This window comes from Balearica regulorum, chromosome 7, assembly GCF_011004875.1.
Source record: "Balearica regulorum gibbericeps isolate bBalReg1 chromosome 7, bBalReg1.pri, whole genome shotgun sequence".
NCBI lineage: Eukaryota > Metazoa > Chordata > Aves > Gruiformes > Gruidae > Balearica > Balearica regulorum.
Window position 1 is genome coordinate 267,088 of NC_046190.1, and position 14,143 is coordinate 281,230.

General features: G+C 41.3%; 1 protein-coding gene across 3 annotated transcripts in view; it reads right to left on the reverse strand.

The window, feature by feature from the left end:
• INPP5A (inositol polyphosphate-5-phosphatase A) overlaps nt 1–14,143 on the reverse strand; it is a 255,586-nt gene that overhangs the window by 102,513 nt on the left and 138,930 nt on the right. For all 3 annotated transcript variants that reach the window (XM_075757562.1, XM_075757561.1, XM_075757560.1), the window contains exon 6: nt 9,855–9,958. In XM_075757562.1, coding sequence (XP_075613677.1) covers nt 9,855–9,958 — 104 coding nt within the window. The remainder of the gene's footprint in view (nt 1–9,854; nt 9,959–14,143) is intronic.

Consider the following 14,143-nt stretch of genomic DNA (forward strand, 5'->3'; position numbering starts at 1 on the left):
GAGATTTACATCAAATTAAAATGAATGAGATCTGCTAGAAAGCTATTTCTCCTGCTGAGCCAACCCACCCAATATTTCTATAAAAGTTAAGGGGAATTTAAATAATGGTAAAATATTACATTTATCAAAACTGCAACGGCCAGGACAAAGCCACAAATCAGCTCTTGCCAACATATGGCACTTATGATACAGCAAAAGGATTTTTTCAGCACCACTCCTAAGCCACTGCCATAAATTACAACCTCCCACAAAAAAGACATGATTCTGCATCCTATTTATTCACTGTTAACCATGAATGTGGGGCTAGGCTAATGTTCTCTGGTAATGAATATTGCACCAGACAGGCCTAAATAATGATGCCAATGATTTTGTAGCAAGAGACTGCAACTCCTTATTACGAACAAAGTGCCAGCCACCGCAGAGCATCCCCCCGTTCAGGGGTATCGTTCTCCTAAGGCACTGCCTTCAGAAGAGACTTGCTGGATTATTTATCCACCTCGCTGCGAACAGACAGCCCTCATGAAATTTTCAAGTCCCAAATACTGCTGAGATAGTGAAGTGCCTCGCAAAATCTAAATGGGCTGTTTTCCAGTCACCCTTCAGATAACAGTTAACCATCTCCCACCTCCCCTCTTCAGGCACAACCATGGTAACTGCAGTCCAGACCAACCAGACAGAACAGCACTCCTTTACTACTCAGGGGTCTTCTTGCGTTCAAAGTATGCTCATGAAGATTTTAAAGTGTTTATTTTACTGAATAAATAATAGCTTTTTTTTTGAAAGCTTGAAGACTATTGGTGGGCAGTTGTTCTCTTCTATCCAAACCCAGGAAAATGTGCAAAGTTACTTGTGAATGACAGCTCATTTCATTGACTGTACTCAACTTCAGAGCTTGCGATTTTGTGGAAAAAGTGTTACCTATGTGCTACAAAACTAAGCAGAAAATTGTCTACAAAATTTATGCAGAGTTATGTACTCCATATTTTGGGAAACTTGTTTTTAGTATTTCTTACTTCAGGTGGCAGAATCACCTTTCTGTAGGCTTGTGGGACCGTCTGACAGATTGCTAGAGCCAAATTTTACTGCGAGAGCCGCAGGGGAAGTTGCAGCTTGGCTGCTTACCTGAGAACCCAGCTGTGCTGGCCCTGCCGAAGAAGGGTTGAAGGCTTTCCTGCACAAAGTTTATCAGCTTTGCATTGCTACAGCAGTGGGCAGCCCAAGGAAGCAGTCCTCTCGAGACCGTGGAGGCCAAGAACAGTGAGTAACAACAAAGTCCTTTATGCAGGAATCAAAAAATCAGAATCCGTATTTTGATACTATGGACAGAGTGAAGAGCTTTCTTCTATTCTTGACTTATGTCTCTACTTACGGTTGGCTTTCAGTAGCTCACAAGACTTATATTAAGAGGGAATAAAATAAATTAACAAAACAAACGTTCAGCCAAATGTAAAGATTCCCTATACACAAAAGGAGAAAAACCTCCTAAATCCAGAAGGATTATACAGAATAAACGGACTTCTCTTCTGAGCATACACAAGTTCCCCCACAGATCCGTCGGGTGACTCCAGGCAGCTGACTGCATCGACTCTGTAACTACTGAGGGGGGGATAAGTGGTTTTGAGATATTTAGTAACTAACATCAGTTGTTTGTTGATGTTATAGGTGCTTAAATCTTTTCAGTATTTGGGCTTTTGAAAGCAAACAAATTTTCCTAGGTCTAATAAGGTCATATTCAAGGAGGAAATCCTAACAGTTCACTACTCTGAAATGCAGCTGACGGATACATTCAGAGGGGAACTAATTTCTCTGAATCCTTATTACTTTTGTCTTAGGAGAGCCCAACTTTTGACTTTTCTTAAACTGCAGCTTACTGGGAAAAACTCTGTGGTGACTGCGAATAAATATCTACTTTTGTAAATATTTTTTTTCAACACTGAAAAACAGCCTCTTCTGTAGATCCAGCAGTCACCCTGGTCAATCAGGGGATGGCTGGCTGGAGGGCTAGCACACCAAACCTTCCTAACAGTCCAGCTTTCATGGCTGAACTCAAGTCCCATAATCCAATAAGGTCTCTTCTATTCACAGTTTCTGCGATGACCACGACAGCTCAGTTACAAGTTGAGATTTGGCAAAATGTCAACATTTACTCAAAAGCAGAACAATGAAAAAAGTTAAATGCTAAAAGCATTCAAAACTGGCTTAAATCTAATCTCAATCAAAAAAGGGTAGCTCTGTCATTTCATTCTTAAAAATAACTATATTGAACTTTTAATTACTGATGAGCAATACATAGAACTTAAAATCAAATAGTCCAAGCCTATGATGTGGCCCAAGATAATGTCTTCAATCAAGCTGTCATTTTTCATTTGCTATTTTCCTCTCTGGCAACATAACAGTTACTTCAAAACTGTTGGCCGCCTTTGCCGCCAGAGTACAGTGCTGGCTCGTGCTCAACTTGCTGTCCAACAAGATCCAGGTCCTTTTCTGTTTTCTGGATAGTCACCTCCAGCCTGTACTGCTTCATGAGGTTGCCCCATCCAGGGACAAGGCTTGGCATTAACCTTTGCTGAAATCCAAGAGGTTCCCGTCAGACCATTTCTTCAGCCTGTTGAAGTCCCTCTGAACAGCAGTCCTGCCCTCCAGCATACTCACTGCTCCCCCAACTTGACATCATCTGCAAAGTTAAGCGTGCGCTCCATCCTGCTGTCCAAGCTGTTAACAAAGGTGTCGAACAGTACAGATCCCAGCATCGACCCCTAAGGAACACCACCAGCAACCAGCTGGGCTTTGTTCACCACCTGGTGAGCCTGGTGGTCGGCCAGCTTTCCAGCCATCTCATACTCCACCTACCCAGTAAACGTCACCAACTGGGTTTCAAGGATACAGTGAGAGACTGCATCAGACTCTTGCCTTGCTGCCTTGCTAGAGTGAATGCATGTAACATCCACAGCACTCCCCTTGCCTGTGCAGCTGCTCACCCGGGAAGATTTGCTCCATCACCTTCCCATGACTGCGGAGAGGCCATCTGGGACACTTCTTGAAAATGGCTGTGATGTTTGTGCTTCCCAGCCCTTGGGACCCTCTCCCGTTTCAGACGGCAGCGAGAAGCCTCGCACTGACATCAGCCCGATCCCTCTCTCCCTGGGACGTGCCCTGCCCGCTGCCACGGGCTCATGCACGTACAGTTAGCCTGAGGTTTTGTGCAACCAAAGTGTCTGAGACCAAGAGTCCTGTTGTGAATCATCACCTGCTTCGCCAGCAGGCCATCCCACAGGACTTTACTCTGTCACTGATGACCTCACCAACACAAGCAATACTGGTATGAAGTATGCCCAACCCTCGGCACCGCTGCCGCCTTCTGTTCCATGCAAGCCTACGCTGATACAGCCAATTAAAAGGTATTTGCAACACAATTTATACTTTGTGACATGGTAAAATACAGAATTTGTTACAGTAGCTTGACATTTCCTCACACATGCATTGCAAATATTGGTTTTAAGGGGAGTAGTATGTATTAGAGGCTATTTTGCCAAAAATTTACTTTAATAAGTGTAGCTGAAATTCTGACACCCCTTCATTAGAAGTCCTTAAAAAAAAATAATTAAAAAATCACGATCTGAAAACTTGTAGTTACATTCTGCCAGCCTTTTCTTTGTGAATAGAGTCTCTCAGGAGATCGTGCTGACCTTTTAAAACCCCCTAGAAACACCACCTACATAAATAACCTCTGCTACATCGGGTAAAAGGACCTCCAGACAACATTAACATGAAGAGAGAGGTTATAGAGGGCTAATGTCAAAAAGCACTGTGAGCAATAAGTAATGCACACAAACCATGATTGATAATGACTAGCACAGAGCCTTAATTCATCTTTTCTCCATCATTTTACTGAGAGGGACCATATCAAATTAAATAGTGACCCAGCAAGGGTTTATTCAACCATACAAAGCAGGGGCATGAAGGAAAGACATATTAAAGTGGCAATGACTGCAGTGTAATTGCAGCTTCTTAAAGGAACACCACAGTTCAGAAGATGGGAAATCTTGTACATGAAGCAGCTGAACACTGGGCAGCATGAACAACTGAGGCAGCAAGTGATGCTCGGCAGTAACAGGCCTGCCTCACCACGGTGAGGAGAACTCCTCCTCAGAGTCTCACGCAGGAACTCGGGCTTCACGTACGTACTCACAACATGCTCAGTGTTTAACTAGCCAGGAAAAGGGGTGTGTATTATGACAACTTTCCACAAAAACCACGCAGAATGTAGTTCCTGCCCCAAGCTGACTTCCTTTCTTTCCTTAGATCAGGTTACAGAACTAAGGAATTTATGCTCTTGTGGTTTTTTAGGAGTTTGTACACAAACTGCTCAAAGTACCTTTCTAATTTCCCTGTATTTCAGAATAATACGCAGTATAGGGAAAACTCAAGCCCAATTCAGCCTTTGAACACTATCAAGCATTGTAACAGCACTATCAGTCATACTTTTACTGCTAAAGATTTCTAGAAGTCACTACATAAATTTTAAAGTCTGCAAATGAAAATATCTATGGCACTCATCAAAAAAACCGTATAGTGAGAGCTTAAGAATATGAAGTCAATCTATCTAATGACAAAGTCTATGAGGTAGTGTAATAATTTAATTGACAATTTGCTTTTTCACATAATGCTTTCATTACCCCTTATTTACCAGAAAATACAGTATAAAGAGTTAGTAAGAATGTATCTGTTGGAAGACCACACCTAAGTATCTGTGCATGATACAAGCAAATATAAGAAATATGTGACAGAACCTGCACTTGCTCCACTTATTTTTACAAACAAAACTTCGGGACATGCAAATCGTTATTGCTGTCAGCTTCTTCCTATACGCATCACCAGTGACACAGCCAAACAGCAGCAACACATCATTTCTTCATTAGAAGTTATTTTAGAGGACAGAAATGCCATGATGATGCAGCTTTTGAAAGAAAGACCAAGATACGTATTTATCTGCAGGAAAGTTGTAAGTTACCATGCCCAGGTGGCAGAAGGCCTGTGGAAGCAATAGGTACGAGCATACACGTGGAGGGGTAGAGGTTCCAGGGATCCCTTTTTCATCCCTTGTTCCCTTCCACGACACCCTCGAAGGACCAAGTGGGTGAAGGGGGATGCAGGAACAGGGATGTGAAGCCAGAGGGACCCGACCCTGCCAGCAGCTGGAGTCTAGGTCACTGCCAAAAATAGCTGAAAATAATGGTATGTGTTTGAAAGCACGACATGGACTACCGGCCTGTTCTCACACTTTATATCCGCTGTCAGAGACACAGTATTTCTTTGATCTTTACAAGGCACCTTCTTTATTCCTCCTATATTTCACTAAACTCTTCAACAAACATTTAAGTCTATAAGAATTCCTTTCTCTGGAACAGCAGAATTTAGGGTTGAGTATAAACAATGGACCTAAATTTTAGATGTCTGACCCAAAATATGATAGTAACTCTAGCTCATTTCACTTTTTCTGAGAACACAGAGTCATTACAAAGCTTATTTTATAAAATAGTCATTAAAGGTAGATAATTAGAATAATAAAATTTGTACTATTAAGGTAATAGCAGCACAGTGATAACATGACACAGAACTGCCAACACCAAGGTTACACGGCTTGTCCCAAAACGACAAAATCAGAACCCTGACCTCACACTGTATTTGCTGCTATGGTCAGGAGAAGCCTAACTCAGCATTCGACCACATTCTCTTCCAATTAAGATTTTCTTTAGGACTTATCTGTACAGCCAAATTATATCATTGTTGGAGCACATGACTTAAAACAGTTACAAAAGCAACAGCGGTGGACAGAAAAATGATGGTTCGGGCCTTTTACCTGGCCCCAGTAAAAGCCAGCACAGGAGACTGGGGAGGTACTTCAGCTCATGCTGGAGAACGTCACCCAGCCCAGGCTGAACAAAGCAAGGACACCTACACCTCTGTATCATCGCACCACACTTGTTTTATTGTGTAATTTGGATGTTGCCCCACTCCATACTGTAAATTACCTTTAGATACTCATAACTTCAACACATTTAATTCCTTTAACTTTGGTAAATAATTAACTTAATAATAATTTGTCTATTTAAGAATGCAGAAGTTAGTAGGCTTTGGACCTAATACAGCCCAGCAGTTGAACCACTGTTTAGCATCTTAAATATAAAAATGTCACCCTTCACACGAGATGTACGCTGCAGCTGAACAACATGCCTTACATATTTTGGATCACAGATGTGCTTTAATATTTCCAAATACAGTATTTGGAAAGAAGAAACTTTTGGAAACATAATTTAAAGAAGAACTATAGCTTGGGAAGGTGGAAAAAGAAAATCGTTTCTTATTGCAGGTTTCAAAGCAACAATCTTTATTTTTACTTTAACAGATAGTCACTAGCTGATCTGCCATCTGTAAACCAGCATAAAAACAGGTAGAGATGACATAGATCATCTGCACGCTCTCAGAGAGGTATCTACATTTTAAAATAGGAAAAAAAAATCCTACTTCATGTCCCAGAAAGGGGATATCACATCTTTCACCTTACAGTATTAAGTCTCTTCTCAGATCCTCTGTTAATAGGATTCCTTTAGCCAGCAGATGGATTGTGAATACAGGCAGTTTCATCTACTAAAAGACAACATAAATCATCATTGAGAAAGGAGAGACCGCAGTAAGGTTATCACCATACAGCCTTCTCCATGAAAGGTTTGCATTAAAGCATTAGTGAAATTAATTCATCTTTCATAAGAGCTTTGAGCAGTATCTGTGATCTATGATAACAACCAATTTCTCACTATGGGAAAAAAAAAAAAAATTACTCAGGCCTGATAGACTACACAAATCTGCTTTTTTTTAAATGGCCTAACATTATCTGGAGTGTTGCTCCCAGAGGCATCATTTGAGTCTTATGCCTAGCCAAGAGGACCCATAAATCAAGACAGAAAGTTTTGTTAGTTTTATATGCAGTGGGCTGTAATTATTTTGAATTGCATTATGCCTCAATCATTGTAATTACTTTTAGATCATCCTTAAGCAGCAGTAATAAAAAGAAATCAGTCTTAAACCATTTCTCACACAAAACATTGTAATGTGATATGAGAAGTCTGGCTAAAACACACAAGAGCACGTAAATGTAATGTTTGGACAGACAGGCTGCTCATGCATTCTGCTGTGTCAACTCAAATTTTCAAAATACGCATTGTTTTGTGGTCTTTTAATTAACATTGTTATTACCAACACTTGGCTAGGAAGAGAACAGGTGATAACAAGATGAATTTTAGCTTTAAAAATAGAAACACGTATTATGAGAAGCAGAACTCTGTTGCTGTTGGTTTTTTGACGTTGCTGTGCTTATGTATGCTTGAGAGACTCCTTGGTCTTCAGTCCAAAATGAAAAACAGCGTAGTGTAAAAATCATCACAATTATTTTCTAGCTTTTCAAGTCACATGAAAAATATGCTGGCTTGGTCTATGCTAGATTGCACACCAAATGAGCATAGAAAGTCACAGAACTGTAAACACCGATGCTGCTATTATCTGCATTATTGTAGTCCTGCAGAGCCCGTATCACTTTCCTCTCCCACTGTGTGAAGCTCTGAAATAAAACAGGTAAATCCCCGGCCTGTTCTACGAGTCCTGGTGTATCACCCTTACAAGGAATTGTGCTGCATGCAGGAACAGAACTAAACTTTCAAGGTCCTTCAGGAATTCGTTTGTATCTTAACTGTGTTTATGGAATTTCTCTTTTCCTATTTATTCCTCCTGCAGGTAAACAGTATCCCTGACAACACCAGGACGTGGTGCTTTCTCCTTAGAAAAGTCATTTAAGGTGACGTAACGAATGGGAACAGTATGAAGGTCAGACCCTCAAAAGTTATTTAGCTGCTTCTTGGGTTCTGGACCTAATAGTCTCATACCTAAAGCAGTAGATATAGAAGCTATAGCTCCGAAAACAAGCATGGGAACAACCGATGCCTGAGCGCCCACAAGAATCGGACACAATCCCTGGTCCACGAAACCGAGCGGGAAAGCCACTAGACTCAACCATTTCTCCAGGAGACTGTGAAGAATTGTTCATATAAGAGGCGGTAATAAACGATGCTGAACAAGTTACAAATTTGCCAGTATCATGATGAAACAACAGCAGTGAAATAACGATGGAAATAATTCTTCCTGGGTATCAATGAACAATCCATAATTTGGCCTATTGCTGTTAAGTGTGATAGCAGCGGTCACACGCTGCTGTTCAATGCTCTCGGTGTTACAATCAAATCATTCAACAGCACTGTTCCCTTCCTACTTACGCTGCCAATCACACATACTGCTACAGTTTACTGCTGATGGAGGAGAAAAATAAATATGAGTAACTGCTTGAAGGTCCTTCAAAATGATGTAACGAAGAATTTAAGTTAACGAAGTATTTAAGATGTTTATTCACAGGAGGTAAAAGCTTCCCTTCCAGTATAAAGATATAGAACACTATCGTGATTTAACCCAGCCGGCAGGTACAACAACCATGCAGCTGTTCGCTCACTCCTCACCCCCGCAGTGGGATGGTGGAGAGAACAGAAAAGAAAAAAAAAAGTAAAACTCATGGGTTGAGATAAAGATAGGACGGAGAAGGAAGATGATAACAACAACAATAACGATGACGACGACAATGATGATAGAAGAACACACAAAACAAGTGACGCACATCACAATTTCCCAGCCAATGCTCAGCTGATTGCTGAGCTGCCATCCCACCTCCCAGCTAGCTTCCCCAGTTATACACTGAGCATGATGTCATTACCAGCACAAATATAAAACCAAATAATTTAGTATCAAAGTCAAGAAAAAGAATAACTTAGATCCCATCTACCTGTAATTATTTATGCAATGCTCTTCCAAGCCCACATGCACTATGTAAATATCTCTAAGTGTGTATATTTACAAATTCTAAATTAATTTTTAAAATGTATTTAGTTCTTTCTAATATTAAAGTAGCAATGTGCCCGTTTGATCATCCACAAATACTATATGAATTCAACAAATTTATTCACTTGGCTTGTAGCAAACACTAACCATTAAACACCCGTGTTCTAGATGTTCTTAAGAAACTAAAAATGAGCAAATTAGAGTAAACATCAAAAAAGAGAACTGCAGGCAAAGACTGCTTGCATGTGCAATTGCACTTGCAGGTGCAGTGGAAGAAAACCCTTAGCTGCGCTTGCGTTTCTGGGTTTGACAAGACCTTCACCTTCAACTTCAGACACACAGCCCTCCCCAGTTCTTAGGAGAACAACAAAACCGGGAGTACAAGGACAGTGTCAGAGGAAACATCAGTATGTTTTCAAGTTATGTGTATTCTTGTACCAACGAGAAACCACTTTTTCCCTCCCTCCTCGCGGTGACCGCAGCAGTACCTAGTTATACTGAAGGGAAACCAGTATCGTTGCAACCACGATTACAGAGCTGCTGCCACTGAATACAAATGGAATCCATTCAAAGTGCGTCTTGCCCTGCCAAGGAGTAAGTCTCCCTGAAACAGACTGGCAATTGGCACTGTGCGCTACTGCTCTGGTTTTAAATGCACAAACAAGTCTTTTCATCACTGTCTCCATCCTTCACAAGGATTTCCTTCTATACAAAGAACTCCATTTGAATTTGGTAAATCCATGCAATGACTTAAAATATATATTATAGGTGACAAGAAACCAATAAACAAAACAAAAAAACCCACCCCAAGACTGGATTCTGACCTTAGTTACATTACTGAGAGTAGCTACTCAAGTAAGCAGAGCAAATCAGAATCAAACCTAATATTCAGGAATGCTCCATGGGATTGTACATACCTCAGGGAAATAATCCTGTGGAAACTTCTCTTTTTCCAGCATCGGCGTGCTTTCTAAAGTGTCTGAGTAGATTTCTTTCCCAGTAACCTTTTTATACTTCTTAGCTAGGAAGAGATATAAAACATAATTAACATACATATCCTTAACATTACAAGCAACTTACAACACTCATTGGGAAAGTAGCAGCATCTGCAAAATAGGTCTTAGCAAAAATACGTAAAGCACTGAGCTGCTCTGGGGGAAAAACCAGAGACCACTACCCATGTATAAACATACTTGCTTACAGCAGACATTTTCAAGCTCTACTGTTAGGGGTACTGCTATTTTTACTATCCAGAGCACTGTAAAGTGTTGGAGCTCTAATTATGAACCAGGTCTCTGTACACCCTTGCACTCAAACTTCCTGGCATGGATCTTCCAGGAGATGCCTGTTTCTGTCCTCAGACAGCATCCAGCAATCTACACTGAATAATTAACAGGAAAATTAATTAATACAAAACACATTAAGGTGAAAATCGTTACTTATGAGTAGTGATTAGCTGCATGTTTTATCTAGCAACTCTTTTTTTTTTTCAGATTTTAAGTCTACCTACCCAAGCATCAACCGATGCACTTCTGTAACACATTAGTAATCACATCTTTTAGCCATCAGACAAGTACAGAACCATTCATTCAGATTGCCTCAGCTTTTCACCTTTTGCAAAATCTACAATACTGACAATCATCATCGACTTAGTGTTTGGCCACACTTAAATTGTCTGCTGGGCTAGCTGTGTCAGTGGGGGCTGGTTTTTGTCACTCTAGAACTGACCCAGTAATGCTGGCGGAACTCCTAATGAAAGCTGAATTGACCACATGCTGAGCAGCCCATTCCTTTTGTGGAACTGATCTGAGGCAGACTTGTTAAAAAAAAGGGGTAAAAAGAAATAGATACTGGAGGGTAAGCTGCATCTCTGCTTGGAGGAGTTTACTGGTACAGGAATAATGATCCAGCTACCGCAGGATGCTTTTTAGGAATGAGTACAGATGTCAGGATTTACTGAAGGATGAGTGATTTCCCAATGCCACCATTGCAAATTCTCAGGAAAAAAAATTACAAGCCATCTTTTGGGGTTCACAGGCCAACAAATCTCTCGGCGAACAACACTTCAGGGAGGTAACACTTTTTAAATACAGGCAATTCAATTTTGTAGCAAGGTGGGAAAAAGCCATCAGCAAACACTGAACCACAGGATGGCTGGGGCTGGCAGGAGCTCTGGGGATCCCTGGGGATCTCTGGTGCACCCCTGCTCACAGCAGGTCCCTCAGCAGGTGGCTCAGGCCTGTGCCCAGGCATCTCCAAACACAGAGACCCCGCAGCCTCCCTGGGAAGCTGTCCAGTCTAGTGTCTGGCCACACTCGTATTAAAAAACATTCTTCCTTACATTTAAATGGAATTTCCTGTATTTCAATTTGTGCCTGTTACCTCTTGTCCTGCCACTGGGCACCGCTGAGAACAGCCTGGCTCCCTCCTCTTTGCACTCACCTTTCAGGTATTTACATCTCCTGGAGTGATTGCCCCAAACCTTCTTGCAATGAAACTAGAATAGTCCCACATCTCTCATCTTCATCTCATATGAAAGATGCTCCCACATTCTAGTGGCCCTTTGCTGGACCTGCTCCAGTATGTCGACGTCTGTCTTGTACCATTAGTACAATCTTTTTTTAATTTCCAAACCTGACCGACCCGAGTCCTGAGTTAACTGCAACTGTCTCATCACTACTTCTCAAATGTCTCCCCAAAAAGAAGACATGGGAAAACAGCTAGACAACTTCTTTTGTGAAAATCTTAACGCACTATTTTGCTGGGCAACTTACTGTCCCAGACTGTCAGACTTGAGCAAGATCCTGAAAAAGACTGGATGTTTGTAAATACTTAAATACCTAGAATACAACAGAAATCATGCATGCATGCACAGAGCCTTAACGAGGACAGTTGTTAGCTCCCAGGCCTAACCTGAACAGACTCCCAAGGTGCAACTGCTCACAGCTGCCCGTCAGAGGATTCCTCTGGTTCTCTGCTGTGTTTAGGAACAGTTACTGGACCAGACAGACCAGCACAGCCACCCCTGCAAGCACAGGTGGAAACGATTTCAGCTCTGCCAACATCCCCACTACCTACACGCCAGCCTCCATCAGCCGAGGCGGCCAGTAACACAAATCACCAAGCTTTGGTTGGGTGTTCCTTCATCAGTTAAGTAACTGAACACGATTAAAAAAAATAAAAATCAGATCTCAGGACAAAAAGGCATTCTTTTTTTCCTTACTTCCTCCTGAAATGTTCTGTGCTTATACACACACGTCAGTCAACTCTGAATTATTTGTATAGTCACTTGAAAACCCTTGCAGTAAAAAAGGTCTTATTTTTGAATGGCCTTCACTGATACTAGGCCTTCTGCATCAGTTCTCCTGATCAGATTATTTCAAACCAGAAAGTAAAAACCTTGCTCTGGGGCTATGCAAAGATGAACTGGACTCACTCCATTCCAATCCCTACCAGCTGCGCTGGGAGCCTGGAGCCACCCACCTCTTTCAGATTATCCATTTCTGGCTATCAGCACCCGAGGCTGATGCGTGGATTTAAAGCTGGAATGGGTGCTGTGTTTGTAAAAGAGACGTAGTGGTAAAACACATCACTTTCCAAAGTCATTAATGAGTGGCTACCTCACAGACAGAAATAGCACAGACTTTTCAGCCTTTCAATCTATGGATCTATACAGCTCACAAACAAGAGGTTCTGCTTCTTGATCTGCTTCGTACTTGGTGTCTCTCCTGATCAGGGCAATGCATTGTCAGGTCTAAAGGCGAGAACCTGACTTAATTTACCGAACTCCTCTGACACAGGCATTTGGGCAGCTACCTTACAGCTACTGTTAAGCTGGAACTACCCAACTAGATTGAGTTTTGAGTAGGAATGCATAAGAGAAAAACTCCCAAGCAACTATTATCAAGAGCCCTGAACCGTCCGGTTCTGCTGGATATCTGGTGAAAATACCAAGCAATACAAAAACTTGTCACTTTAAGTTGTCTGGATAAAGTATTTTATATAATCTGAGGAAGCATTTACTGTAATGTAGCAATGTATCTTCAGGGGAAAAAAAAAAAAGCATGATTCTTTATGTGCCAATCACTTTGAGATCTGGCTCCCACAGGAAGACTAAACAAATATCCTGATAAACTAATGTGGCATCATTCTAAGTAGATCATGGATGGATGTGCCTCTTTCAGTAAGTTTAACAGTGTCAGCAAAAAGATCCTGATGTCATTCAGGATACAGAAAACATTTGGCAGAACTGTAAGGACTGAATGCTTCTGCTGTGAGAACCTCAATAAAAGGTAGCACTTGGCAGAAAGGAGGCACTTTACCATCAACTTACGTTAACATCAATGGTAAATATGAGCAAGCGATTCATTTACATGACTGCTGAGAAGCAAATGCAGGAGGAAAGCAGCATGCCTTCTTGTGTGTCTCCCAGTAAAAACACTTCCACACTATTTCTGATTTCACACCAGAGCAAATGAGATTCTTTTCATAAATCAAAGCGGTAGACTGGAGCTGGCCTAATACCCTAAACAGCAAACCCCGCTGGGGGATGATGGCCCATCAGAGCACAGAGCTTGTCAATGTTTAAATCGTAAGCAAACTTCTGGGCCTCTGACCACTGTAAACATGTCCAGCACTTCCTATGCTGTAGCAAATAATACGTGAGGCTGTAGGAGAAAATTGTCCTCATTTTAAAACTCAGATATGTCTTCCTGAGAACTGAAAAACAGAGACAATCTTTTTCCAAAGGCTGTATTCAGTCACATCCAACTGTGCAGTGAATTTTGAAAAGACACAGTGATGTTACGGGAATATTGAACTGTATATAAACATCTATTTTTTGCATGCTTTTGAGTAGAACCAGAATTTCATAAAGATTTTTGTGCAGAGAATGTTTGTATCCATTTGGACTTTTCCTCTGATTTAAGAGCTTAATACACTGTGAAAATGTCAATAGTCATGAGAGAAGAGGCAAGTTTTACATTTCCCCTGAAAGATGGGAGCCTTCAGGATCATATTTTACAAACGCTACACTGGGAGACTGATTCTGCTCTACATTAAGAGAACAGCGGGTGACTTACAACACCGATTGAGTGTAGCATCTCCTTTCCTTGGATTTTTATTACAAGTTTTTTCTTTCCAAGTGATGCTTGGGCCAAACACATCCTTAGGTGCATGGTTCACACTTCACCTGGCTTTGCTAAGG